The sequence below is a fragment of the Arachis stenosperma genome, chromosome 8, assembly GCF_014773155.1.
Source record: "Arachis stenosperma cultivar V10309 chromosome 8, arast.V10309.gnm1.PFL2, whole genome shotgun sequence".
NCBI classification, from domain to species: domain Eukaryota; kingdom Viridiplantae; phylum Streptophyta; class Magnoliopsida; order Fabales; family Fabaceae; genus Arachis; species Arachis stenosperma.
Window position 1 is genome coordinate 44,909,950 of NC_080384.1, and position 27,937 is coordinate 44,937,886.

The 27,937-nt window shown below is 28.0% G+C and overlaps 2 protein-coding genes and 2 long non-coding RNA genes across 7 annotated transcripts; 1 reads left to right on the forward strand and 3 right to left on the reverse strand.

Moving 5' to 3' along the window:
* Nucleotides 1–252: 252 nt before the first annotated feature.
* On the reverse strand, nucleotides 253–6,349 carry LOC130946045 (phosphatidylinositol 4-phosphate 5-kinase 6-like). The gene is made up of 10 exons (XM_057874726.1): nucleotides 6,216–6,349; nucleotides 5,166–6,137; nucleotides 5,067–5,123; nucleotides 4,812–4,979; nucleotides 4,320–4,485; nucleotides 3,129–3,245; nucleotides 2,691–2,884; nucleotides 1,872–2,017; nucleotides 1,714–1,792; nucleotides 253–544 (listed from the first exon to the last, which is right to left on the reverse strand). The coding sequence occupies exons 1-10, from the start codon at nucleotides 6,347–6,349 to the stop codon at nucleotides 253–255; spliced, it is 2,325 nt and encodes a 774-aa protein (XP_057730709.1).
* A 7,758-nt stretch (nucleotides 6,350–14,107) lies between these two features.
* LOC130946475 (uncharacterized) lies at nucleotides 14,108–16,512 on the reverse strand. 4 transcript variants are annotated; one of them, XR_009072280.1, is made up of 7 exons: nucleotides 16,424–16,512; nucleotides 16,135–16,327; nucleotides 15,720–15,807; nucleotides 15,469–15,580; nucleotides 15,200–15,296; nucleotides 14,896–14,977; nucleotides 14,108–14,341 (listed from the first exon to the last, which is right to left on the reverse strand). It is a non-coding gene; the product is annotated as an uncharacterized LOC130946475 (long non-coding RNA). The 4 variants fall into 4 exon arrangements; XR_009072283.1 differs by having other exon boundaries at nucleotides 15,707–15,807; XR_009072282.1 differs by having other exon boundaries at nucleotides 15,720–15,812.
* A 94-nt stretch (nucleotides 16,513–16,606) lies between these two features.
* LOC130946476 (uncharacterized) lies at nucleotides 16,607–17,977 on the reverse strand. Its single transcript, XR_009072284.1, has 5 exons — nucleotides 17,579–17,977; nucleotides 17,385–17,459; nucleotides 16,999–17,053; nucleotides 16,799–16,916; nucleotides 16,607–16,698 (listed from the first exon to the last, which is right to left on the reverse strand). It is a non-coding gene; the product is annotated as an uncharacterized LOC130946476 (long non-coding RNA).
* An 8,902-nt stretch (nucleotides 17,978–26,879) lies between these two features.
* LOC130946046 (agamous-like MADS-box protein AGL80) lies at nucleotides 26,880–27,401 on the forward strand. Its single transcript, XM_057874727.1, has one exon. It carries the CDS (start codon nucleotides 26,880–26,882, stop codon nucleotides 27,399–27,401), a length of 522 nt encoding a protein of 173 aa, XP_057730710.1.
* The last annotated feature ends 536 nt before the right edge of the window (nucleotides 27,402–27,937 follow it).

The following is a 27,937-nucleotide window of genomic DNA, read 5'->3' on the forward strand; positions in this document are numbered from 1 at the left end:
TTGTTGATTCATTTACAATTGGAGATAAGGCAAAATTAACTCTGAACAACATTGATCTAATCTAAAACATACATACTAGGATCAAAATGAAATCACAAAGTGTAAGAGGAATGGGGGGTGTATTGAAGATGGAAAGGGAAAAATCAAGAAATTAAAGTTGAGAAATGTGTTATATTCTGTATTTAACAAAACACCCTCCAACTAGTGTGTAGAAATCAGTGTTGCCGGTTAGTGCTGGTCATATTTTGAAATCTAAACCTTGTCCTCTACAAAAACTCTGAAGAGGAAATCGCGAAACCGTCTAGAGTATAGCCTTGGATCGACGGCGGAGATGGAGGTGGGATCGTACTGGAAGGATTTGTAAGCGTGCTCGATCTTTTTACTTAGGTCATAGTCTTGTAATATGTCTATAATACCAAAGAAAATGATGATGTCATATAACTCCCCTGTTGGTTCTCCAACCAGCTGAGGAGTTTCACTAACGCTACTTCTTCGCATTGTAGATTCAGCTCGTGCTGGCATGCTTATTCCTAAGTGAATCCACCTAATACAACACAAGTAATGCAAATATTTTCAGACAAGGTAACAATTTTGATAGCAAAATCTTGCCTATGGCTTTAGTATCAATAACAAGGGTGAACAAAATTTTAAGTATAAAAAATTAAGAGCAAATGTCCTTTCCAGCCTCTGATTGAAAATTTCTGATCAATCTTTAACCAATCCAATAATTGGTCTAAGTGGCTCTTGTTATTGGACTAAGCAGCCCTGATGTATCGGTAGTTCACCAGTTACTTGAATTGTTAAGGACCAATTAGAAATTTTCGAATGGTAAAAGAGCAATTTGTTCTTCAAACAAATGATCAAGAATTGAAAAGGACATAAATGCGCAAAAATGCAGAAATTAAACTTTTATCCAAGTTAAAATTAGATTGTATTATAAAATTTAGAGTAAAGTGACAATTAGGTCCCTAAAGATTTCGATTTCGAACTAATTAGTCCTTAAAAAAAATATCAATATGATTTTTTAGGAGAGCAAACTGGAGACACATGATGTCTTTCTCTCAATTTATCAATTAAAACTTAAGAGCAATGCTAGGGGTCAGTAATTTTTGTGATTGTTAGCCATCAATTAGCCATCAATGATGATTTGATGGTGTGAGATTGGTGTGAGATTTCATCCAATGGCTCACCTTTCTCTGCTGGTTACATGCTGGCCAAAATTCAATAAAACTGCTGGCCCCCTAGACTTTTCCAAAACTTAATGGTGATGCTTATGTATACTGTTAATTACTATGATGTATCAATTTATACAAGATAGTCATATAAATAACAACTTTTGGAGCGAAACTTCACTTGTTTTTATATAATTTGTGATAAACAGAGAGCAGTTAATAAAGAGTATATGAAAATTCAAAAGATAATAAATGTTTCACTGTCCAACTAAATTGTTTTCATGCTCATGGTACAGTAACAAGACATGCACCACTGTAAATAATAAAATACATTGATAATTTCATTTCGTTTGGTACTATTTATTGACAGAAGGACATACATGTCCACCAGTTACTAATTTAGAAGACTTAATTGATACTTTTTTTTTCTTCAAAGACTAATTAGTCCAAAATCAATATCTTCAAAAATCTAATTGTCACTGTACTCTAATATTTATATTGAATCAGTAAAACAGTAAATGCAAACTAATATTGTAGTTACCGATTAGGATCTGTTGCAAGGGGATCGACGTCGACTCCAAAAAGGCGAAGGGCTCCATCATCGAAATTATTACCACTCCCTACAACACAGCTTGATGTATTTAGGAATCATTCAAGTTCAAAATAACTTAAGAAAATCCATGCAAGACAAGGCATAACCAGTTGGGGTTCGAGTTCCTGAACTGCGGCCAGAAGAAGGTGTAACATTTTCACCACACGATATTCCCCGAAAGTGAAGACCAACCAACAAGCTATAATCCATAATCCTCTCCTGCTCAAGAAAGTCACAGTCCCTATCCACTTGCCTGCGTTCAAAACTTCTATCAAATCTATAACCTTACTTTACTCTCATAGCATCAAACTTTATAAAATGTATATTAAATCTATTTACATCGACTGTGTATATAAATTACTGATAATGTTACAGAACCAATACAATTTATTGTTTTTGACTAGGAATATTTAAAAGTATTAGTTAAAAATATATAAAAATGTTTAATAAGACTAATATAAATTAAAATTATTAGTTCTTAAACTTTTCACATAAATTAGGATGGGTTTGTTTTAGCTTTTTCAAATAAAAATCAGTTTTGACATATATAAATAAAATAAAATAATTTAGAAAAATAATTTTCACCTTTTTTTTAAAGATATAATTGAGTATCGTCCATTTAAAATAAATATTTCAATTCAAAAGTACTATTTGCATCCAAAATCAGTTATTTTATATTTATGTATAAATATATATAATTTAATTTCTTTTTAACATATATTTTATATTTTAATATATATTTTATACTGATAATAAATTTTAGTATATATTTATAATTGATTTTAATATCTAAATAAATTATAGTATATTTATATATAAATACATATGTCATATATTTATATTGGTGAATTATATAATTAATATTTAGTATCCACTTAACATAATTATACGAGGTACCCATGCAACTAACGCAGAGTGAGAAATACCTGCAAAATTCTTGAAACCAAGCCTTCCGCAATCGAAATATATAATTTAGATCAAGGTCCTTGAGTGTTACGGTAGGATCTACTTCAGATTCAGGCTTATCAGTTGTTCGACCAAAGGTTGAACCTTTTAAGTCAAAGCGCCTATGGATGGGGTACTGTGAACAGAATAGATTTCCCATAATGACAAATCGAACCTGAAATTTATACTACATAATCAATATACTTTTCTCTCTAGTGATTATTCCAAGAATTTAATTTGACGCATTGTTAGCCTAAAACAATTTTATAAATAACAACTTTTTATATTGATGGTGTGAATAATAATTATTTAAAAAATAAATGTAATTTGATGAATATATATAAATATTTTATATTATTAGTGTATCAAAATTAAACTTTTATTTTAATGTAAAAAGATTTTACACACCTTGGCATTACCTTTTTTTGAGCTGTTCCCGTTAATCTAACACAATGGAGGCCGAAAAACTTGGTGACTAAAGTGTTCTCAAAAGCCCTAACATGTTTGTAGTAACCAGGCAACATTCTAAGAAAAACCTACATTCATGTTATGAATTCATCATTCACTAGAAAAATAACATCAATAACAAAGCAATATTTGAAGACTATTGCATCAAAGGCAATATTTGAAGACTAGTTTAGATTGACTTTTTTTAGTGAAAACAGTATTTTTTTTAAATAAAGTATTTTTATTTAATTTAAAATTTATTTAGATATGTCTTTAAAAAAAAGTACTTTATTTAAAAAAGATAAAAATAAAAGATGTTTTTAATACTTAAATTTTTTTTAAAAAAATCTATTCAAATGTGAAATAATTTTTGTCAGTTGAATTTTTTTTTTAAAAATAAAAAAATAAGTACTCTTTTTAAAAGCCAATCTAAACTAACTCATGGTGTCTATTTTCTACTGTATCATTTTAGTTGTCTAATTTTAAACAATAATAGAAAAATATTAAAGTTATACACAACGATGATGTAATGAATAAAATGTCCTTAGCATAAATAGTAGTAGCATTAGAAGATCATTTAATAGGATTGAGAAAATGTACTGCAAAATGAGTTATATCGAATAAGAGTATAAGTGGTAAAATGACAAATAATGTTACCTAAAGTTCCTAAATAGACCATTTTTAGTGGAAAAGTAAATATTTAAAAGTAATGTTAGAGAGATGATAACTTAAAATTATCTTATTTAATTTAATATTTACAATTTTATGTATAATATCTAAAATTACATATTTATTATTTTAGAGTTAATTAATGAATATAAAATAAAATAATTTTAGACTGATTTAAATTGATTTTTATTGTCTCTCAAATAATTTTTTTTTATATTTACAAGGGTTTAAGTAAACATGTGATTTTAAGGTTATTAGTTAAAATTTTTTTTATATAAAACATAAAATTTAAACTTTTAATATATTTATTATTCTAAATGTATTCTTAAACACACGTTAGTTAAATCCAATTTAGAATTGGACATTTAATTGATACTTATAGAAATAGTAATTACATATATATTTATTTGATAATGATAATTAGTGGATATTTAATTGCTGATTGTCAATCCAAGATAATTTGCTCATTCTAGCTTAACTAAAAGGGAACTCACTTTACATTCTGCTTTCTTCATGGTCTTGATCATGTATCGGTCATCATGGGTTAAATAAAAAAAGCTACCACTTTTTCCTGGCGATGAGAGTTCCCGAAGGGCATCATTCCCACATAACGATAACATATAATCAGCTGGATCAACTTTAAACAATTTTCTTAGAGCCCTGCAAATTTTAAATATGCAATAAACTATGAGCTATCATGATCGATGAATTGAACAAACAAATAATATTTATTTAACACAATAAAAAAATTTCGAAAATGTTTAATAATTAAAATAAATTAGCCAAAAATCGTCAAAACTTACGTTATTTAGTATTAATTAATTGTTATAATAATTAATTGTTGGAAGGATATAATTTGCAAGAACACACTTAACAAGGTGTTACAATCTGATGTGATCATGGTTCACATAACTAACATAATTTTTTTTTTAAGAAAAACGTAAGGACAGTCAAATACAGATTTATGGTATCCTTGAAAATCTCACCTAAACACTACCGGACAATAGTCTTTCCATTTAAACTCGCAAGATGAATGAGGTGGTGTGTATTTGGACCCTTCTGATGGAAACTTAGTCCATACTTTTTCTTTGGGATCAAATGCAGAGGATTTTAGATCAAGAGATGTACTAGGAGCAGGTCTTCCAACAGCATGTCTGTGCTATGGCACAAGAAATTAATAACCACACAGTTAAAATTAGAATCATGTAAAGGAACAGATATTTTTCCATAATAAAATATGCTGATGCATATTTGCTAGTAGTGTGAGATGGATAGAAATGTTTTGGTAACGTTTACTGCTAAAAAGATCCAATTTTTGAAGAAAAAGGCATGATCAGTACCTGATACCTAGTTGCAAATTTAGCATGAGTTCATAATTCTTATGACCTTTAGATATAGTCTCTCCTTGGCGTTTAGGGGGCTTAAGCCTGAAATTGGGAGCTCTTGGAAGCAAAGGATCAACAAGAGGACTTCCCAAACTACTTCCATCATAAGAGTAAGAAGAACCATCTTCAGAGCTATAATTACTAAGCCTTCCGTCCACGGACTTCCACCTCGGCCGCTCGCACGCGTCGCTCTTCTTAAACGTTGGTTCCTCCTCCTCCTCCAAGCCGGCCGGATTCAAGGTTTTGTGCGAAGGGTAAATAGCGACCTTCTCGCAGGGCCACAACCTGCATTCATCCAAATCAACTGAATAAAGCTCTTGAGGATCCCATTCCAAGTTTCCAGCACAAGATCCTGATGGATAATAAGTCCCACTCTGTTCCTTTGGATCCTTACTCCAAACCCCAACATAGAAGCTTCCATCGCCCCAGCGGAAGGTTCCGTTCCCTTTGGGCAAGCCCTCTTCCCAACAACCATCATACCTATTCCCATTGCTCCACATCATTGTTCCATTCCCTGAGAACAAACCATGCCTCCATTGACCAATGTAATGGTTCCCATTCTTCCATTGATACCTACCATGACCACTTTGCGTCCCTTTCCTCCATTCTCCATCATAGAAATCCCCATTGGGAAAACTTTGAGTCCCATTTCCATGTCTCAAATCCATTACCCAACAACCCTTATAAGTATCCCCAGATGAACCAATATAAGTACCCTTACCATCCATATGACCATCTTTGAAATCACCCTCATAGGTTGCACCACTAGGCCAACTAAACCTACCCTTACCCATGGTTTTACCCTTTTGCCATTCCCCAACATACATGCACCCATCTGTCCATAGGTACTTACCTTGCCCATGGGGGAGGTTATCAAGGCAATTTCCAGTGTAGAAGTCGCCATTCGACAGGATTTTCTCAACATGGCTTCCAGATTCTTCTCCTCCTCTTTTCATTGTCCCGATTCCGAATCCGAACCCGAACCCTCTGTCATGGCTTGAATTCAAATCATCATCGTCATCATCAACATGGGCAACAGACATTGGTGTGAAAATGCTCTTTGCCCTTCTTTTTGGACCAGCTGATTTTCTAACTGCTGCTTCCCAAGCCTTTACAATTTGGTTTTGCTCTTTGTTCATTCTTCTCGTGACGCATAAACTTTTTTAACCTTCTCTTTACGTTCACATTGATTTTTCCTATTCTTCTTAACCTTCTTTACCACCCACCATTGCAACTGCATTGCCACCATCAAGATAGAATATGAAAAAATGAGAATATTTTTCAAGGAGAAATGTTTATAGAGACAAGAGTTTCAAAATGCATCTTGAGTTTCTGCTATAGTAAAATCAAAGGAACAATTATCTTTTTTCCTTATAGCCCAGAATTTGGCTCCTTATTCGGTTATGGTAATAGGTTGTTTTCAGATTTTGAAAGAAAAGAAAGTAGATCCTGTTAGAATGGTAGTGCAAAAGAGGTTGGTTGGAATCACTAACTGACTTTTGTCTTTTCTTTTCTTTTTATTTTTTATTTTTTATTTTTATTTTTATTTTTTAAGTTGCATTTTATTTTCTTTATTTTATTCTTTTTTCCCTTAATTTTTTTCTTTTGGACGGAAGATAGTTGACTGTTTTTTGTTTATTTACTTTTTTCAGATTGTGTAGATTGAAAAGACGTCAGACATCATTCTATTGATTCCGAATTTGGCTCCTAAAAATAATAGTAGACTTTAAAATAGACGAATGAGCGGATTAGAGAGGTTGTCAATGCCAATTTTAGCAACATGGTCCTAAATTTAGTTGATTTATTAAATTCTTCCCTTCACATGTTTAATTTTTTTTGTAGGAAAAGAAAATTCTGTTTATATTTTTTTGTGAATTCTTGTAAATTGGAGAGAGGGGGATTAATTCAATTAAGAGTGTAATGAATTTTTTTTTTATTTGGTGGTTGTGTGAATTGAGTGTATTATTTATCTTGAGTTTATTGACAATATAATCGTTCAATCACATTTTCTTTAGATGATAATTATTTATGCAGTTAATGTGAAAAATAATTTATTAAATATAAGTATAAAATTATTTTATATTGATAGTATATTAAAATTAAATTTTTATTATTTTATTAGAAAAAAGTTTGAGTAAAATAACAAATAAATTTTTAATAATTTATATTTTAAATATATTAGTCTTCAGGGACGGATGCATTATATAATTTGTGGGGGCAAGTGCCCACTAACATTTTGAAAAAGTATGCCAAAATATATGTATAATATATATATATATATATATATATATATATATATATATATATATATATATGTCCCATTAAAAAATTATACTTGCCCCCACATTAAAAAAAAATTACCTATTAACTTTTGTTTTAAAATATTTTAAGAATTTTGTTAACATATGTCATAAGAGTCAATTTTAAAAATACCATAAAAAATGTTTGACAAAAAATTATTGATTTCTTTTATTTTCAATATATTAATTATATTAAAAATTTAAAAACATTTTATTATTATACTCTAAACATGATCTCTTAAGATATAAGTTAGTTAACTCTTTTTATATATATAATTTTTAGAATTGAATTTTGATATATTATTAATATAAAATAAATTTACACGAGTATCTAATTACGTAATGTCATATCATAAAAAAATATTTTTTATATTAATCGTGTAAATGATTATCTAAAAGAACATACGTAATTAAACAATCATATAAAATATTTTTATATCGTCAGTACATCAAAATTAAACTCTAATTTTTATCTAAAAGTATAAAATAAAAATATTCATTAAATCAATTTAATAAAAATAAAACATTACTAGCAATAGCATTATAAATTAAGAATTTATTTAATTAAAATTTATATCCTTAAATTTTTTAACTCAAAATTTATTATTATTATTATTATTATATTATGTAGTTAATTTATAAAAAATTGAATTAATAACTACGTTATTAGTTATTAATATATCAATATTGATAATTAATAAATAAAAAATTATTTAATATTTTTATGTTATTTATTTTATATGTTTTGATATGTTTATACGATTTTTTTGTTATTATATATATATATATATATATATATATTTGCCCCCACAACCTAAAATTTCTGTATCCGTTACTATTAGTCTCTATAGAAAAAAAATACTAGTAAAGTCTTTCATTATAACAAATATGGACAAGTTAATTTAAATTAAGATTTTCTATCCTAATTATAGGAGCTAATTTGAAGGTAGTATGTCCACATTTACTATCTTGGAGGACTTTATTAATACTTTTTTTCCTTAAGAGATTAATTTGTTCAAAGTGTAAATTCTTATTTGTCACTTTATTCAAATTTTTTTCTAATAAAATAATAAAATTTTAATTTTAATATACTACTAATATAAAAAATTATAGAGTTATTATGAGACTTTTTTACTCAATTACTATTAATTTTAGAATTAATTACTTAAATACCACACTCTTTTAAATCATATGATTTATTTTTATACAATAATAAACTATTTCATTTTATAGAAATTTTTATGTTTCTTAAAGTGTTTCTCAAAGATGGTTTTGTACTATTTTGGTTTGGCTAATTATTTTTTAAGGTTGAACTCCCTACCAAATAATATACATATTTGTGATGAAAACCTATTTCAGGTTTATAATGGATTTTAAAGTTTTGTACTCATAATAATTGTACTCTTGATTTTTAAAATTTATTAAAAAATTAATTTATTTGGATATCCAAATATACTTTCATCATATTCAAGGGATTTTGTTCTCTTTTCTTAGTCATTTATACTCGTGCATATGCTTGGCATTTCACTGAGGCATTTGAAGCTTTATCCGATTTGCCAAAGTTGACACAAATGGCAACATTTCTTTGGGTTTCTTTTCTTTCTTTTCTTTTTTTTTTAATTTAATAAAAATTAAATTTTAAATTTTTAGACCATAAAAATGTTGATATTATATTATAAAATTACTTTTAGAAAAATATATATTTTTAATAAAATAGTTTATTCTCTCTTAAATGATCGGTCGAATTCATACTAAAATTTAAGTAACTTTTTAATATATTCTAAATTATCTACCAACAAAAATATAACTTTAGCAGTCAAAATTAATTAATCTCCTTTTCATTCTTATACAGTTATACCTGTTTTGTTTCCACAGCTTTGAGTAGTTTAATTTGTCACTTTTACTTTTGGGCGCATCTTTGAATTGGTATACAAAAATTGGTGACATTCATTCATGTATTTACTATTTAAAGAAATATTTATGTCTTATTTTATATTAGAGGGAGATTACTTTATTTAATATTTACTATTTAATATTTAATATATACAAACAATAAATTTATGTGTCTTATTTACTATTTAATATTTATTATTTACAAACAATAAATTTATAGATTTGTGTAATCTTTTTAAAAATATTATTTTTACAATATATTATCCATTTTTTGTTGGTACAAACTGATCCAAAATAAGAGAGACAATGTGTATGATTTATCAATCACTTCCTTCCGCGTCCCCATGAAGAATAATAAAAAATCATAAAGAAAACAAAATCACACACACAAAAATATCCTAAACCCAACAACTAAAACACACCAAAAGTAATCCTCATACCAATCAACAAAACTTAAAACACATGACAAAATTTTCCATATTAAAATAACTCCTTGCATACTGTGGCTGCACCCCCTCTTTTTCCGTCAATCCTATCCATTTTGTGCTTCCCTTTGTTATATCCCTCCATTGTCCCTGTTCCTCTTAAATTTTCTTGTTTAATACTTTTTGCACCCACTCCTTCCTTAGCTTTGAGATTGAGACTCACATATCACTTTTTTCATCCCTACTACAATGATTATATCCTCATGCCTCTCTCCATTATTTGATGCCACTAAGCTCTTCCATTGATTAATGTATTGAAACTGCATTTTGAATTTCAAGTGTTGTCCATCAAAAGAATAAGAAATGTAATATAAGGAAAAAATAAGAAATATATAATATGTATTTTCTTTAAAAACAAATAAACGCATTTCCTTGGCAATAAATATCAAAATATATAACTTTGAATACCCTTCTTTTATAATTAATGACAATAAAACATATTTTATTAAAATTATTTTTAGTATTCAAATTATTTAACAATTATTTAAAAATGAAAGAAAAATTTAAAATTTACACGAATCATAACAAAGATTTTTGTATTTTGATAACTGCTTTTTGTTTTTTTTTTATTTTAAATTTTTTGCATATCAACATATATATTTTGACTAAAAATATTTTTAAAAAATTAAAAATTATTTGCATATCAAAATTTAGTTCAATATATACAATTTCGAACCAAAATAGATATAAAGATCAAACCTATCATATTAATGTAACAGGAACAAAATACTATGGAGATATTTCAATATTCATCAAATATCAGCATGAATTTAAATCAGAAAGAATGTATATACACTATTATACACCACCATCTTTAGCTTCTCGTACGATGAGTATGAAAAAAAAGTGCTGAATTAATTTTTTTTTTGTTAGAATGAACTATATTTGTATATACTAAAACTAGAGTATTATGGACTCAACTAATTACTTTTCCAATTGTCGGTGTACTATCCCGCATTAATCTTGAACCTTTTTCATATTTATGTAAGGTGGAGTTTAGTGGCATGCATTTTATGACTTGCTAATTACTATTTAAATTTTAATTCCATTACAATTTTAAAATGAGATGAACACATGCATGTCCAGTGAAAATCTACGTGTGTGAATAAATATATGAAAAATGTTACTTGTACAATAAAATTCAGTCCCGTTTTTAGTTTTTAAATTTAATATTTTATTATTTTAATTTCTTAATTAATTATATTTTTTATTTTTAAGGAATCACTAAATTTATAACTATTTGCAATACATTAATTTTTAAAAATCAAACTATAAAACTCGTAACAACTTTTCGTATACTAATTTAAAAAAAAATTTAAAGTTTTCAAAATCAATTAAATTCACTTCAATTTTTTTATTCAAAGCATTCAAAATTCATGTAAAAAACACATCTAAAATTAAATAAATAACATAAATACATTTAAAATTATGTATTAACACATCTAAATTATTGTCATTGTAATTCTAAATTACATATTGAATACAAAAAAATTAAATTCAAATACACTTTCAAAATTATAAGAATGCACTCTAAATATTTTATCAACACATCCAAAACTCATGTAAAAAAACTTATACATGTACATAAGAACGTAATGAACAATATAAACACATCCAAATTAAGTTAACATTATTTAAAAAAAAAAACACAGACACTTCTAATGTTATACATAAATTTAAAAAAATAGAACTTTTTATTAAGCAGAAGAAAAGGGATAACATATCTTCATGAATGAACTCAATTAAATTTTTTTAGAATTTTGCAAGCAAAACTACCAGAGACGGAAGGAGTGCGACGTGGGGAGGAGACAGGGGAAGCGCGGGAGAAGGAGGCGGTTGTGCACGGCGCGAGGGAGGAGACCAAGGATGGAGAGGAGCCCATCAATGGAGGAGCCGCGGGGTGTGCGCAGGGGAAGTGCGCGTCGCGGGGAGGAGCGCGTCGTCGAAGGAGGAGATCGTCGCAGAGGAGTGCGCAACACTGGAGAAGACGAAAGCGGCCACAGATGAGGAGGGAGAGGCGTTGCAGCTCTGGATTTTTACGGAACAAAGATTTTACTAGTGAATTAAGATGGTTTAAGATTTATTTTAGAATTTTAAATTCGAATTTTTGAATTCTAACTAATTTGATTTTTGGATGTGTATTTAAATCGTAATATATTAATAATTAAATATATTAAATCTAAAACATAAATTTAAAATTTAAATTTAAATCTTAAATTTTAGTTTTATTTAGTTTTTATTTTAAATGTGTATTTAATTTTAAAAAGACACTAAATCTATTTATAATTTTTAGATATATTTGTTTTATTTTTTTTTAATTATTATAATAAAAGATTGAATATTGTATAACTTTTAAAGGATACCTAACTGAATTGTACATATATATAGAGAGAGTTGCACTAATTTTATTATTCTAATTTTTTATAATATGTGTTATTGTTCTTATTAAAAATAATAAATTAAATAAAAAATTAACTATAAATAATAATAAAAGCATAATTATTAAAAAATTAGAAATCAAAATAATAATACAAATAAGATTATTGAAAATATTTAAAAAAATTAAAATATATTATTTTATATATTATTTTTAATTTAATAAATAAATATTAATTTTCTTATAAACAAGTACTTAAAATTGTTAATTTTTATGTTATTTTTAATTTTATAAATAAATATTAATTTTTATTATAATAGTAAAAAATTATAATATACTATAAAAAAATATACTACAAGAAGTATTAAAAAAATTAGTATAGAATTGCCAAACATAAATCTTGTTAGCATAAATTTACTTCTACCCAAAATTAATTTTATAAAGTCAATTTATTTAAACTCTAGTTTGACAAATGTCAATCTAAACACACACTTTAAATCCTCGATTTTTACAAAGAAAAAATAAGCACGAATAAAATCTAGATTGTCATATTTAATTTACAAAATTTGTAAAAGAAGAAGTATAAGAGTTTGTTTGGATGCCATTCTTGAAAAAGATATTTTTTAAATGATATTTTTTTAAAATATCTTTTACAAAAGTAAAAGTAATTATATGTTTGGATATCTCATATAAAAGATCATTTTATCTATCAATTGTGTTTGGATAAAATAAAATAAAAAATTTTTTTGTTTATTTATTATGTAAAAAATATTTTTTTTAAAGAAAAAAAGATCTTTTAAAAAAATATATAAATTATAACTTCTCAAAAAAGATATATTTTTTATGTTTCTATTACTTTTATTCTTACCATTAGAAATTTGTCAAATACACTAAAAAATAAAAAAGATCTATTTTATTAAAAAAATATTTTTATCGATTTAATAGTACCCAAACAAGCACTAAGAGAACAATGCTTGTAATAAACAACCTAAATAATAAGTTAAATTAAAAAAGTTAATTTTAATTTTAAATCAATTAAATTTATTCGTATTTAATGAATTTAAGATGTAGTTTATTATTCACATTATTCATAATTTCTATTGTTTACTTAGTAAAATTATTTGTAAAAAGTTAATATTATTTTATTTTGTCAAATAAAATAGTTATATGATTATAGTTTGAAAGATTAATTAATCAGATACTTACAATATTATTTCACTTAGTTAATTTGCAGATATTCGTAACTATCTACAAGCACAACCACTACAAGGTTTTTGTTTATTTGTGGCAGTTTTTTTTTTTATTTGTGGAGGTTTATAACCCCCACCAAATAGTTTGTGGAGGTTTTTAAAACCCCAAAATTTGAGGTGCCACGAGATCTTTTGTGGAGGTTTTTAAAAACCTCCGCAATCTATTCAGTGGGGGTTTTTCGTGTGTTTGGTGGGGGTTTTATATTAAACTGTTGTGACAGTTTTAAATAACTTTTGTGGTAGTTTAAAACCCCTACAAATTGACTTTTCAATATAACACAAATGAACTATTTTGTGAAATTTTCAAACCTCCACAAACTTTATAGTTATTTATTTTTAATTTCAAATCATTCATTAATCTCATCTCATTTATAAATTCTTAATTAAAAATTTATTTTTTACTATCAATTTAAAAACTAAATTTTTTATAACACAATTTCTCGATATAAAACAATTCTAAATATAAAAAAAAATCTCAACGTCAATTCTAAATATCTCAACTACTGAACTTTCTAAATGCACATTAAGAAAAGGTTCGTTACAAGAAATAATAAAATTTAGTTTAATAATGATGATTATCATCTTAAACAGAGACAAATTTGTTTGTTAATATTGATTATAACACAGCCAAGGAATTACATATTGAAACTAATAAAATAGAACTTGAAAATATGCACTAATCAAGATTGTTCTAACAAATTTTCCAAATATAGATTTACCAAGTATCTTCCAGTGGACAAAACATCAAGCCGTTTCTCGCTTGGTTCGTAATTTCCCTTCTGAAGCTGATAGCGATGTGTTACTGCTGAAATTGTATAACCTTGTCCTTCAATATTTATCAGCACAAATCAAACATGTTATTGGCTATGATAAAAGTTGATGAGGATAAAAAAAGGGAGGTCTATCTTTAAACCAAAACACCATGAAAGCATGAATGCCCTATATTGAATAGCTAAGTTCTTCAATATGCAATTTTTTTCCCTTTTGAGGAAGTAGACAAGATGCTGGAGCAAAACCATGTGTAATATTCTGAGTTATATGACACATTATGATTATGAGTACTAAATGACAAACTGTAATCCTATGAAATCACACACACATAAACGTAAAATACAAAATGACAATCAAAGTGTTTTGGATAAATCAAATTTTCTCAATTACTACATCAATAAAAAAAGGAATCTGATAAGTATAGAAGAAGCTACAAGACTGGAAATTGAATTGTACAAATTACAAATAGATCATTGAAACGTAAAAAATACTATGAGTCTTTGACCAATCAAATTGCATCAAATCACATAAAAGTACATTAATCATAATCATTTAAGCTTAGAAATTAACATATCAAGGGATAGATAGACCTTAAAAATCAGAAACCACCTTTCATCTTTCACAGCAAGCACACCAGCCATAATATCACTATGTCCAGAAATAAATTTGGTAGCTGAGTGCATAACAATATCTGCAAGGGACAATAAAGAGTTAAAGTTTTTCATTTTATCTCATCCAATATATATTTCTACTCAACAAAAATGGAGTAAATATTAGGATAAGAACAGAGTATCAAGTGACCAAAACATAAAATACAAGAAAAGTGGGAGAATATGTTTATTGCCATTGCCTTATAATGCTTATACCGTCAAATAATAGTAATAATAAAAAAAATTAATAAAAATGCTTATACCTACTCCAAGTTCTAATGGCCGAGACAACACAGGTGATATTATACTATTATCCACCAACAACAGAGCACCGTGGGCATGAGCCATCTCAGATATTTTCTGTGATTGAATTAATAAAGGGTAAAAATATCATTATTGTGAGAAGAAACCACCAAAGAATATTCCATAGTCAAAGCCAAAATCATGATTATAAAGGACTTCATAGCTGATAACAGCAAAAAACTTCAGGTAACAACACTAAAAATTCAGAACTTCACATTCAGCATCATACTTGAATATCAGTAGTTTGTAGTCGAGGATTGGTTGGGCTCTCAAGCCACACAAGCTTAGTACGGGGTCCAATAGCAGATGCAACCTCATTAAGATCAGTTGTATTTACCCGTCTGCAAACATAAGAATTCAACTACAATCAGTAATTGGTCTTTTACTTCATGGAACAAACAAACTTGATTGGTTTGTTTCCATAATTAATTACTAGTTATGGAAAAAAATGAACAAGCATAACTGACAAGTTAGACTAACTTGACCACAATGCCATTCTTTGGAATTACTCAGGACAGCAACCTGTCTGTTCCACCGTATAGATCATCTCCAGCAACAATTTTTTCACCTACACTATATTATATTATCAGCGCCAAATATCAAAAAATATAATTTTTGCATTAAAAAGGGGGAAAAAGAACAATCCTTTGAGAATTCATGGCTTTCAGTCCCATAGTGCATTAATCGGTAAGTTTTCCAAATGAATGCAACAAACGAATAATCTAGGGAAAATACCAATAGTGATGACACTGCACTGCATGAGTGAATGCATGCAGAGACTCCAAAGTATGAAACTACTCATATTCTTAAATACTTAGTGATGAATCTAATCTAAATTTCACAACTAAAAATGACGAAAAACCAGATTATAGCACAATGAAGAAAGAAAAGGCACCAGCTTGAACAAGATGAAAAACAGCACTCAGAGCAGCCATTCCACTGGTGAAGCATAGGGCTCTATCCGCCTTATTAAGTTTCGCCAACAAACTGAGAACACAGCAAGCAAGGTAAAACATGGTGAGAAAAGAAAACATTAATGCCGCAATATTGGAGTTCTCCCAGCAACATTCCAAGTTCCAATTGTTACCCTGCAGAAAAAAATGAACCATGCTCAAGATGCATATTTCATTGATTACTGAACTTGAATGTTGATTAAGCAATGCATGATTATCATCACCACATACCTCACTTACTTAGAATTTATGTACTGAGCACGAAGTGTTTCTGATTCCCTCTTCTGTGTCTTGTCTTGTTTCCCTTGCAAGCTGCATCTAAATCACAAATATCAAATCAAAGATTAGGATTAATTTCTATGCAAACCATGACAAGATGCTATCAATTTTTGTAACCAGTAAGAGAATTATTGCCTGATGATAATTGACTTTGGAATATGCATTGGTTCCCTTGAGTTCTAGGTGGATCATCTTGGAGCATTCGAGTTCTTGAATCCTTAACAGAACTTGAAAACAAGAAGAGGAATCAATCAAAGATAAAAAAAAGAAACAAAAAGCAATGAATACAATAATGATTGTAGTAGTAGTTAAACTCCAAATGCATACCATCATCTTCACTCTCAGTTTCGGTTTCAGTTTCAGCATCAACTTCATCTTCACTAAAATCATTGGCCTTAGGCTTAATATTCAGCCATTTTTTCATCACAATGGAAGGTCAAAAGGCCTGCTACAACAAAATAAAAAACCATGAAATATAATCGCATAATTAAGTGTCAAAGAATCATGTTAATTATCAATTTAATTACCTCTGAACAGTTTCCTCTCTTTGCCTTCATATGCATCTTCTCAGGTCAAACACTACTACAACAACACAAAACACAAGCTTCTTAAATTAAATATACAGAAATAGAATCAATCACTGACATTCATTCGGTGCTATATGAATTGACATGTAACATATATATATTTAAATATTAGAGGCAATATATCTGACATTGGATTAATGAAAAGGAAGATTCGTACAAGGAGCAAAGTTAGAAAATGCAACTATATATTGGCAATGAGTAATGCAATAGTCACAGAAGAAAAAAAGAAAATGAGAAAAACAAACACACACAAGCAAAGGGTACAAAAAACAGAACAACAAATGAGATCCAAAAACGCTAGAGATAATAAAGAATAAAGTATATACCAGAGCATTTCAAAAATACTAGAGATAATGAAGTCGGAATAGCTCCTCCTTCGACAATCACGTTCACCACTTCCTCTGCAAGACATAACCACTGAAGGATTTAAACCTAGATACATGCACGAACGAATTTGCCGAAAATCGAAACGAAGGGAGCAACACGCTAGGAGATCGAGGAAGAGGAACGGAGGATTTACCGTTTTTGGCAAGATCGGTGAGCGCGAGTGGCGTGCTTGGCGGCGGCTCGATCTGACTCCTTCCATGAGAAAGTGGAGTTGAGGATGGAAACCTGCTCCTGGACCTCAGTAAGGATGGCATCGCTGGCGTCGCCGGTTACTCTCCCTCTGATCTCAGACGCTACGGCGAGCTTGATGGTGACAATGGCGAAGAGATGAATACGCGGCGGCGAGTAGATCTAGGGTTTCATTCTTCCTCTTCGAATTTTGTTGGATAAGTTCTTGTTTAGAGTTAAATTGGTTTGGGTTTAATCCAGAGTAGGTTAGTAACTGGCTATTGATTTAGAAAATTGGGCTTAAAAATTTAAACTAGTTTTATTTAATGGGAGTTTTAAATTTTGCCACAAATAAAATATATTATGGAGGTTTTTTAAAACCTCCACAAAAAAATTCCCACAAACAAGCATAAATCTTGTAGTGAACAAATCTATATATACAAATAATTGACTCTAAATATTATTTTTATTGGTTTACACTCTTTTTAACTTTAGTGACTAAAGTTATTTGTTTTAATACTAGTATTAAAATTTATTGATATTATAGTTAAATGATAGATTTTGTGAATTAATTGTTACTTTTATTATATCAAATTAAGATATTATTACAATAGTATTAACAAATTTTATATTTTTTTATATTAATTATTTTAAAATTTGAAACTTAATTTTTTATAAAATGTTAATAAAAATATATATTTTAAATTATAATTTTAAATTTTTATCTATCTTAAATTTTTTATCTACGTAAAATTAATTTTACTAATTTAACCAATAATTTATCAATTAAATCAATAAACCAATAAACTCAATCAGTTGAATTACTGATTTGATTCTCACAACTATAACAATTTTAGTGTCTCAACCTTAGATTTGATGTAGGAAACTCTCACATTAAATCCTCGATTTCTACCAAAGAAAAAATTCGCACGAATACACCATCGGTCTTCCATCCTTATTAGTATTACACTTATATAAACAAATGTAAAAGCTGTTTTTTTTTTTATATATATCAATGTGGGTAACAAAGTAAGTCAGTAGATTGTCATATTTAATTTACAAAATTTGTGAAAAGTTAATATTATCTTAGTTTGTCAAATAAAATAGTTATATGATAATAGTTTGAAAGATTTATCGGATACTTACAATATTATTTCACTTAGTCAAATAGGATAAGTTAGTTAATGGTAATCTTTAACGAGGTTAATCAAAGAATAATTCGTTAGTAAATCACATGTTATAAACAAGTAAAAAGATAAAGCCCCTAGTTGACATTTATGAATTTATTATGCAATATGACAAGGTTGAATAAGATGATAAAATTCAAGTTAATAACATTCATCAAATTGTCATGTAACTTGATAAAGTTTGAATAACTTTGTTTTATTTATTTCTGTTATCGTTACTCTTAGCAAACTATATATAGATGATTAAGGTATTTATTACTGTATGACAAATTTTGATATAAAAATTAATGGATAAAAATTAGAGAAAAAATTAAGAAGTCTTTCATATGTGTTGTGTCTTTTTTTGTATGAGTGTAATTTTTATAATATAAAAACATGTTATAGACTTATTTATATTTTAAAAAATTGTCACTTTTATCATTTAATCATATTATTTTTATTATTGTCTAAATTATTTTGTTCAGTTTTATTCCTTTCTCATTTATAAATTTTAGTGGTGATTTTTCGCCCAATAAAATTGTAGGAGAATATATAGGAAAGTAATGATTAATGTTCTTGGAATTTATAAATAAAAAAAATGTTCTTGAAATTTTGTTGAACGTAAAACATTAGTGAATTGAATGCTTTCCAATTTCATTTGTTTTTATAGTTATTAGTTGTTACAACAGTTTTTCGATTCTAATGAGAAGAAAGGGAGTTTTAATACGAATAATAAAATAGAAATAATAACAACAAAACATACATGATATATTTTTTTTATTAGTTTTCTATTTTTACCTATTCTATTATATATATTAAAATATCAAACATTAATTACATAATAATTTTTTTTAACATTGTCATCAAAATTATTGTAGATTATTAGAGTTTTATTACTATTCACCACATACAAAAAAATACTTATTCACTTCCAACACTTTTCGGATCATTCTCTGATTTCTACCTTTGAATAAAAGTAAAATTTTTTGGATTAGCTTTTTTGCATAGACTTTTTAATTGATTTATCTAAATCTGCGCCAAACTTTTTACTCTTGTACTGTTCTTTAGTTGCAATTCTTGAGGAGTCCTACTTGTCATGTATAACAACACCACATGTACTCTGTGTGGATTTGTTATTCTGAATCACAGCAATAGAAGTAGAACGCATGCTGACACAGTAATTAGACAGTTTAGACTTTGTGTCTCAGCGTCAATCGCACTATGGCTACTTCCTCATCACAAGTAACGAACTCCTAAGTAATATTATAGAACTCTGAATACAAACGTCTGATGAATAGGTTGTGACTTTCATCGGATCGAGCCACATCATGGCTACTTCTAATATAGGTGTGCTTGTGCATGACGTTCTTACTCCATTAAGGAAGAACATAGCAGCTCAGTAGATGGATAAAAAATGAAGAAAATTGGATATTAAGTAGATGGATAAACGATGAACAAAAACAATAAAAAAATTGATAATCAAGGAGATTGATAAATGATTCTAATTGTAAGATTGAGTAATTGAAAAATAAAATGATAATAAATTATTCACCAATTTATAATCTTAATATTAAAAAAGATAAAATTAGAGCATCTAAATCAAAATAAAAACTTGTAAATTGAAGATAGAATTTTAAAAATAAGATAAATGTAACAAAATAATAATTTATAAACACACGAGGAGGAAAATTTAGAATAGCGTAACATATAACGCAGTGCACAATTCAATTGATTGGGTAACACAACCAATGGATTGAATTACCCAATCGATTAAATTGTAAAAACCAATATTAATTTGAAGACTTCAATCGATTGGGAACATGAACAATCAATTTAATAAGAAAAAACTCACATTCTAAGCGTAGTTCAATCGATTGTATAATAATTCCAATCGTTTAAATTTCGAGAACCCATATTGCCGTGCAAAATTCAATCGATTGTGTAGCACTTTCAATTGATTGAATTCTGGAAAAACCCATACTGTCGTCCAACATTTAATCGATTGAATTACCAAGAAACACGATTTCACTAGCGTTTATAGATATAACGGATCAAGGATAAAAAACCAATTGATTTGGATTGCCAAAATATTTATGACGCTTAATGGAAGATTGTTATTGTTTTTGTTTTTAATTGGTAAAAAATATGATAGATGAATGATAAAATAATAATTTATAAAATAGAGGATAAATTTTATAATTAAATAATATATATCAAGGATTAATTTGTAATTAAAATTAAATAAAGACTATTTAGCAGCTATTAAAAACCTTGAAAAACATGTTTTGTCCTGGGACCATCATCAAGACATCAACAAACTCAACGTCGATACAGTGACAAATTCATTCAGCAATGAACAAATTTAAGTTAAGTGATTATTTCAGCAAGAGAGTAACAAATTCAAGGTTCAGTGATAAGCATTAACAAATTTCAGCAACACATTCAACTTTCAACAACAAAATCAAAGTGCAGTGATGAATTACAGCAACAAAATTAAAACAAAAAAAGAAAAAATTTGTTGAAACTCACCAAATTGGATTTCGTGAAGGAAGTTGACCGTGAGGAGGAATCTGAAGCCGAGGCTCGAAGCAAGAAGACGAATGATAACCAGACCACTGGGACCTGCAGCCAGCGACGACAAGCGCAGGAAAGGCACACGAGACGGTAACGAGACAAAGAGCGACGACAACTATCCTGGGACCTGCTGCTTCTGTTGCGGCAACGACGATCGCGGGAAAGGCGCTACTAGGTGCGAGAGGGTGATGGTGAAGGAAGTTGATCAACTATACTGACAGTCAAAGCAAGAAGACGACAATGACCACTACCCGAGGGACCAGAGACTGGTTCTGTCTGGTTCTGGCGCCGGCGAAGCAGCATAGGAAGGCAGCGACCGAGCTTGAGATGGTGAAAACACAGAGCACGACGAGCTTGAGTTCGAAATAGTGAGTTCCAAACCGAGAGAGAAGTGAGACACTGAGGACAAGAGTGGCGTGAGAGAGATGAGAGAGCTTGAGGGAGAGAGTGGCGAGGAAGAGACTCCAGAGAAGAGAGATGTTGAGGCTTGAGGGCGGGTGGGTCGTGGCTTGTGGTTTGAAACCGTTATTTTATTTTTAAAAAATTAAGCATGACCCAGTCGGGTCATATAAACCGGCCAGGTCACTAATTTCACTGAAGCTCGTCTGGATCAAATCGATTTTTATCGGATGCATGAACGGTCCAACAAGTGGTTCGGTCTGACCAAGTGACCAGATTTTCGATCGAGTCGAATTTGATAATTATGCATTCAACAATTTGATCTGACTAGCACTAGCGGTAAAGGAATCCTAAATCGAAGAAAAAAGAACCAAAAACTAAAAATTCAAAAAAAATGAAGAAATAAATCGAAGTAACACTAGCAAAATCCTAAATCTTCTTTCTGACTTTTGAGTAGTTTGAATGCATAAGCGCGACAAAGACAAAGGCTAGGCAACGAACACGGCTCAAAGATGGTGGTAGATTGAAAGAAGCTATGGCTTAGCAAACAAAGGGAAGATTCCAAGACGCTAAACTCAAGGAAAAAGCTGCGATTGGTGCGTTGAAAACTTCGAGCACTACGACCAAACGAAGACATAGGTTGAAATTTAATGCTTTCTAGTTTCATGTTAAAAGTGATATCTCTGTTTTCTTGTTTAATTTTGTGATGCTTTCTTCAAATTTCTTGATGTTATTGTTACATAGGACTCTATTCATTATAGGTGTTCAGCGAATTTGAATAAATTTGAGTTATGCCTTAAATTTTGGGATAAAATTAAAATGTCATCCATAATCCAAAATAGGATAAAATTACTGAAATAATTTTAATATTATGGACTAAAATGGAACAATTAAAAAGCCAAAATAAAACCTAACCTAAATATTTGGGACAAAATATACATTTTTTTTTAGGATTTTTTTAACAAAAAGTTCAGCACAATAAGGTAGAACACCTAAAATGTCTAGAACTACAATACAAACACTAAAAAAGAGACTGTAGTTATCTCCGGTATTGCCATTAGCAACTAGACGGAACAAAGTCAACCCACTCTTTGTAGCTCCTAATCAATTTGGTAATAACTTCCGTAACGCCTGCTTCTTGATTCTTGAAAATTCTGGCATTCCTTTCTAGCCACGTATTTCAAATGATTACAAAAAAGCTAATCAGCCACCTGTTATGTTCGTCTTTTCTTATAAAAGCTCCTATCCAACTCTCAAAGTGTTGCTTAATTGTTTCTGAAATAGACCAAAATTTATTATAGGCGTATAACCAAGCACACCACACCTGCCACATGAACTCACTGCCAGTGAATAAGTGAAAATTATTCTCAGTTTCTTTTTTACAAAAAACACAAAACATATTCCTGTGATCAATAATGCCCAATCTAATCAACTTTTCCTTAGTATTGACCCTACCAACTAACACAAATCAAGTAAATAGTTCAACTCTTGGTGGTACTAGTCATCTCCATATAGATCTAGTGAAACTATAACTCGTAATGTCCTCCGAGAGATTCTCAGCCTGCAAAATCTACACAAATGAGTTAGTAGAATAAACTCCTAATCTATCAAATTTCTATACTATTATGTTCTCCCTCTCACTTGTTAACCTGACAGATTATAGAACCTCATGAAATTGGTTAACTAATTCTAACTCACATTAGAATAGTAGCCTTCTCCAATAAAAGTTTTATATCCACTTTAATCCATCTCAAAACCTACAATTTTCTATTATAGATCCGATTTAATTTAAAACCGAAAAAAACTTTAAAAATACATCCTGTAACACACCACAGCCAATTTTTTTTCTTTAAGAATTTTTCCCTCAAACTATTGATATTCCACTCTTATCGAATACCAAGTAATTCGATTCGAACATGGCTGGTTCATAACAGGGCTAAAAGGTTTCCCAATACTTCCATCGATCTAACTTAAATTCAATAGCTTAATTTTTTGGGTAAACAAGTACCATCTCACTTAAACCTAAATTAGGGAAAGCTACATAATAACTGTTATTAAAACGAAGAATTTAATTTTCATATATGGATAATATAAAAGAATTTTACATAGATATTTAATTATCAACTATATTAAATATATATTAAAATTAGTCACTAAAATCAACTATTAATACAAAATATACTTTAAAATATAAAATATACATTAAAAATATATTAAAAAATAACATATATATTTATATACAAAATACAAAGTGATTGATTTAATTATGAGTCATTTTTTCTTGTAATTTTATAGAGAAAAAAATAAAAGTAATACATAATTAATTTAATAAATAGAAAAAAATGCAAAGAGACAAAAAAAATTAATAAAAGTAGCCAAATAGCTGAAAAAAGCGAATAGAATAAGAAAGAAGACGAAGTGATTGGAGGTTATGCGAAATAGGAATAAGAAAGCATAAACCGTGGTAGTCAAGAGGGATTTATGTTCAGAGTTTTTTTTCATAAACCGTGGTGACCAAACACGGTTTATGGCTAACAATTTTCCTTCATAATTCGTGGTGAGCAGCCACGGTTTATACTCAAACTTTTTCAAGTGAAAACCATCTAAGACCTCCACGGTTTATGAACAAATTCGAAACCGTTGTTAGCTCCCACAGTTTACATAGTAAACAAAACAGAACACTCATTTAAGGAAATTTTATTTGTTGTAGTGTTTCTCTCATTTAATTTATTTAAGTACATTGTCTATTTAATAATTAATTTTAATATATAAATATTTTATTTAATCACATATTGTCATATCATCACAAATAATTCACTTTTAAAATTTTTACTATCTAAAAAAATCTAAAATATGAATTTAATTAAATTACGTATTAATTCATCAAAATTAAACTCAAATAAAATTAAAAATAATAATGTTAGAGAAATAATTACTTAACATTACTTTATTTAAATTATATTATATCCAAAATTTTATATATTATTATATCATCAAAAGTAATCAATTTTCTAAATTACTACTTAAAAAGTTATCTGAAAATAATCAAAATATAAATTTAATTGGATCACGTATATATTATCTAATTAAAATTAAACTCTAAAATGAAAATGCCAATGCTAGATAGGGAGGTCATTAATAATCCAAAATTATTTTATTTAATTTAATATCATAATTTTATATATTGCAGTATCATAAAAGTAATTCACTTTTAAAGTTATCATTTAAAAAATCATCAGATAATATGAATTTAATTGGATTACTTATTATTCATCAAAATTAAATTTTATACCAAAATTAAGAATGGTAATGCTACGGAGATAATTAATAACTTAAAATTGTTTTATTTAACTTTATATCCATATTTAATATATTATCATATTATCAAAAGTAATTTATTTTTAAATTTATGATTTAAAAAATCATTTTAAAAGCATGAATTAATTAGATTATTTATTATACATCAAAATTGAATTCTATAACAAAATTAGAAATGATAATACTAGAAAAAAATTACTTTACTTAACTTAATATTCATAATTTTATATATTGACATATCATCAAAAGTAATTTATTTTTTAAGTTACTATTTACAAAAATTATTTGAAAACATGAATTTAATTATATCACCTAGCATCTCATCAAAATTAAACTCTAAAATAAAAGTTAGAGTAATAATGTTAAGAAGACAATAATAACTCAAAATTATTTTATTAACTTAATATCTATAATTTATATCCTTAATATTCATAATTAATTAATTATACATTTATTACATTTAATATTACATAATTATTCTCATTAATTATTAATAAATATATTATTATTAATTAATAAATACAAACTAAGATAAACAATAATTAAATAATACAAAATAATTTAAATTTAGGATAATTTATATAAATAAAATGAATAAATGACACTCAAAATTACATAGTTATCCAAAACATAATTTGATTACATATTTATCTGATTTATATCTCTATGTAAATTGAATCAACTTATTATTAGTACAATATATACATGTAAAACCAATCAATCTAATTTGATTTATTATTGTACAACATATATATAGTATGTCTAATCAAATTAATTCGATTTATTACTTGTACAGAATATTGACTTTAAAATATAAATGTTAATAAAAAAATATCCTGAATTTTATATTAACTTAATTTTGCAAACGCTTTGCATTACTTCTGACTCTAAAAAAAAAATTCAAGTTGTAACTCCTATGTCTCTTTAGAGGGCTATACTTTATATTAATTTTTTAACATCAAAAATGTCGTTATGATTTTTTAGATGCTAATGAGTTAAAGGATGAGTTTTAATGAATATTTAGAAATTATTTATTGTTCCATTTTAAATTCATAAATTTGTAAAAATATAGATATTTTGGAATTTAAACTAAAATACAAAATTAAATTTTTTATTTCTATTTATTTTATTTTTTTGATATTTTATTTGAATTCAAATGGAAGTTATTTTTTATTGACATTTATATTTTAAAGTTAATAAAAAATAAATAAACAATCAAATATCAATAATCTAGTAAAAAATATTAATAATATGTATAAGTAGTAAATCCAGGTATATATTATACAGTAATAAACATATATGCTATACCAATTAAATCGAATCAGATTTACAAGTATTTAATATAAATCGAGTTAAATTAATTCGATTTATATAGATATATAAATCGAACAGACATATAATTAAATTATATTTAAGATATCTTTATAATTTTAAACCTCATTATTTTATTCATGTAAATTACCTTTAAATTTATTTGGATTCTTTGAGACAAATTTTCTATGTCTCCGGTACATTTTTGAATTAGTAAAATTAAAACAATTCCAACAAGTCTGGACACAAAACTTGCTACAAATTAATACATTAAACTTTCGGATTTTCTATATTACACAAATGGCAAGTTATTTAAGAAACATCTATACATTTATAATAAAATTAAACCAGATTCAATTAACTGAAAAATATTCATTTAATTTGGATACATATCTTAAACAAAAGTTATCCTATATAAAGAGCACAATTGGGGCAAAGAGAAAGCCATAACCAAATCATATTACCCAATCCTTTTTTATTTTTTCATTTATAATCACCATGGCTAGAAAGAAGTCAAAGCTTGAATACATAGCAAACAACTCCAAGAGAAGGGCAACATTTAGGGCAAGGAAAACTAGTTTGATAAAAAAGATTGATGAGATTAGCACCCTCTGTGGGGTTCAATCTTGTGCTATAATCTACCCTCCAAATGAACCTCAGCCAGAGGTTTGGCCATCACCTCAGAAGGCCAAACAAGTGATCTCCAAGTTTAAGGAAATTCCCAAATTGGAACAAAACAAGAGAATGTTAACCCAAGAAAGTTTGTTAAGGAAAAGAATCCAAAAGGCCGAAGACCAGCTAAAGAAACAAAAGGATGAAAATAGGCAGAAAGAGATGAGCCATCTAATGTTTCAGTGTCTGAGCTCTGGTGAGGTCACTGCTAATGCTAGCTTGATTGATCTTTGTGATCTCTCACGTTTAATTGATCAAACTCTAAAGGAAATTGACCTCAAGATTGAAAGGATCCATGATCAAGAAAAGATGGCAAATCAAGTTGAAGCTACACAAACCCAACCTTGATTTGTTGAAAATATTAAAAACTCAAGTAGTTCTCAAGGGTGCATTTCGTTAGTCTCTCTCCTGTTGTCAATTCTCTAATGTGTTTCTGGCTTAAGCCATACTAGTCTAGTAGTAGTCTTCATGCATTTTGTTTTCCATATGCATGACATTGTCAGTCAATGATAACCATAATTCTAAATGAAATAAAGAGAGATTGATTTGTGATTGAAATTGTTTGTCACAATTAGTTTGGATTTTCATGGTTGAGCCTTTTTTTTGTCTGCACTAAACAATTTTAAATAATTTAAAAATTGCACCAAATTTAACTAAATTCTATCACATTGCTATCAGATCGGCTATATTTTATGATGGTACAGAGTGTTGGGCCGCTAAAGGAGAGCACGAACATAAATTAAGTGTGGCAAATATGAATATGTTAAGATGAATGAGTGGTTATACGCAATTGGATAGAATAAGAAACAAAGATATAAGAGAGAGAGAGAATTGGAGTAGCACCTATTGTAAAAAAGATGGTAGATAGTTTGGACATGTGAGAA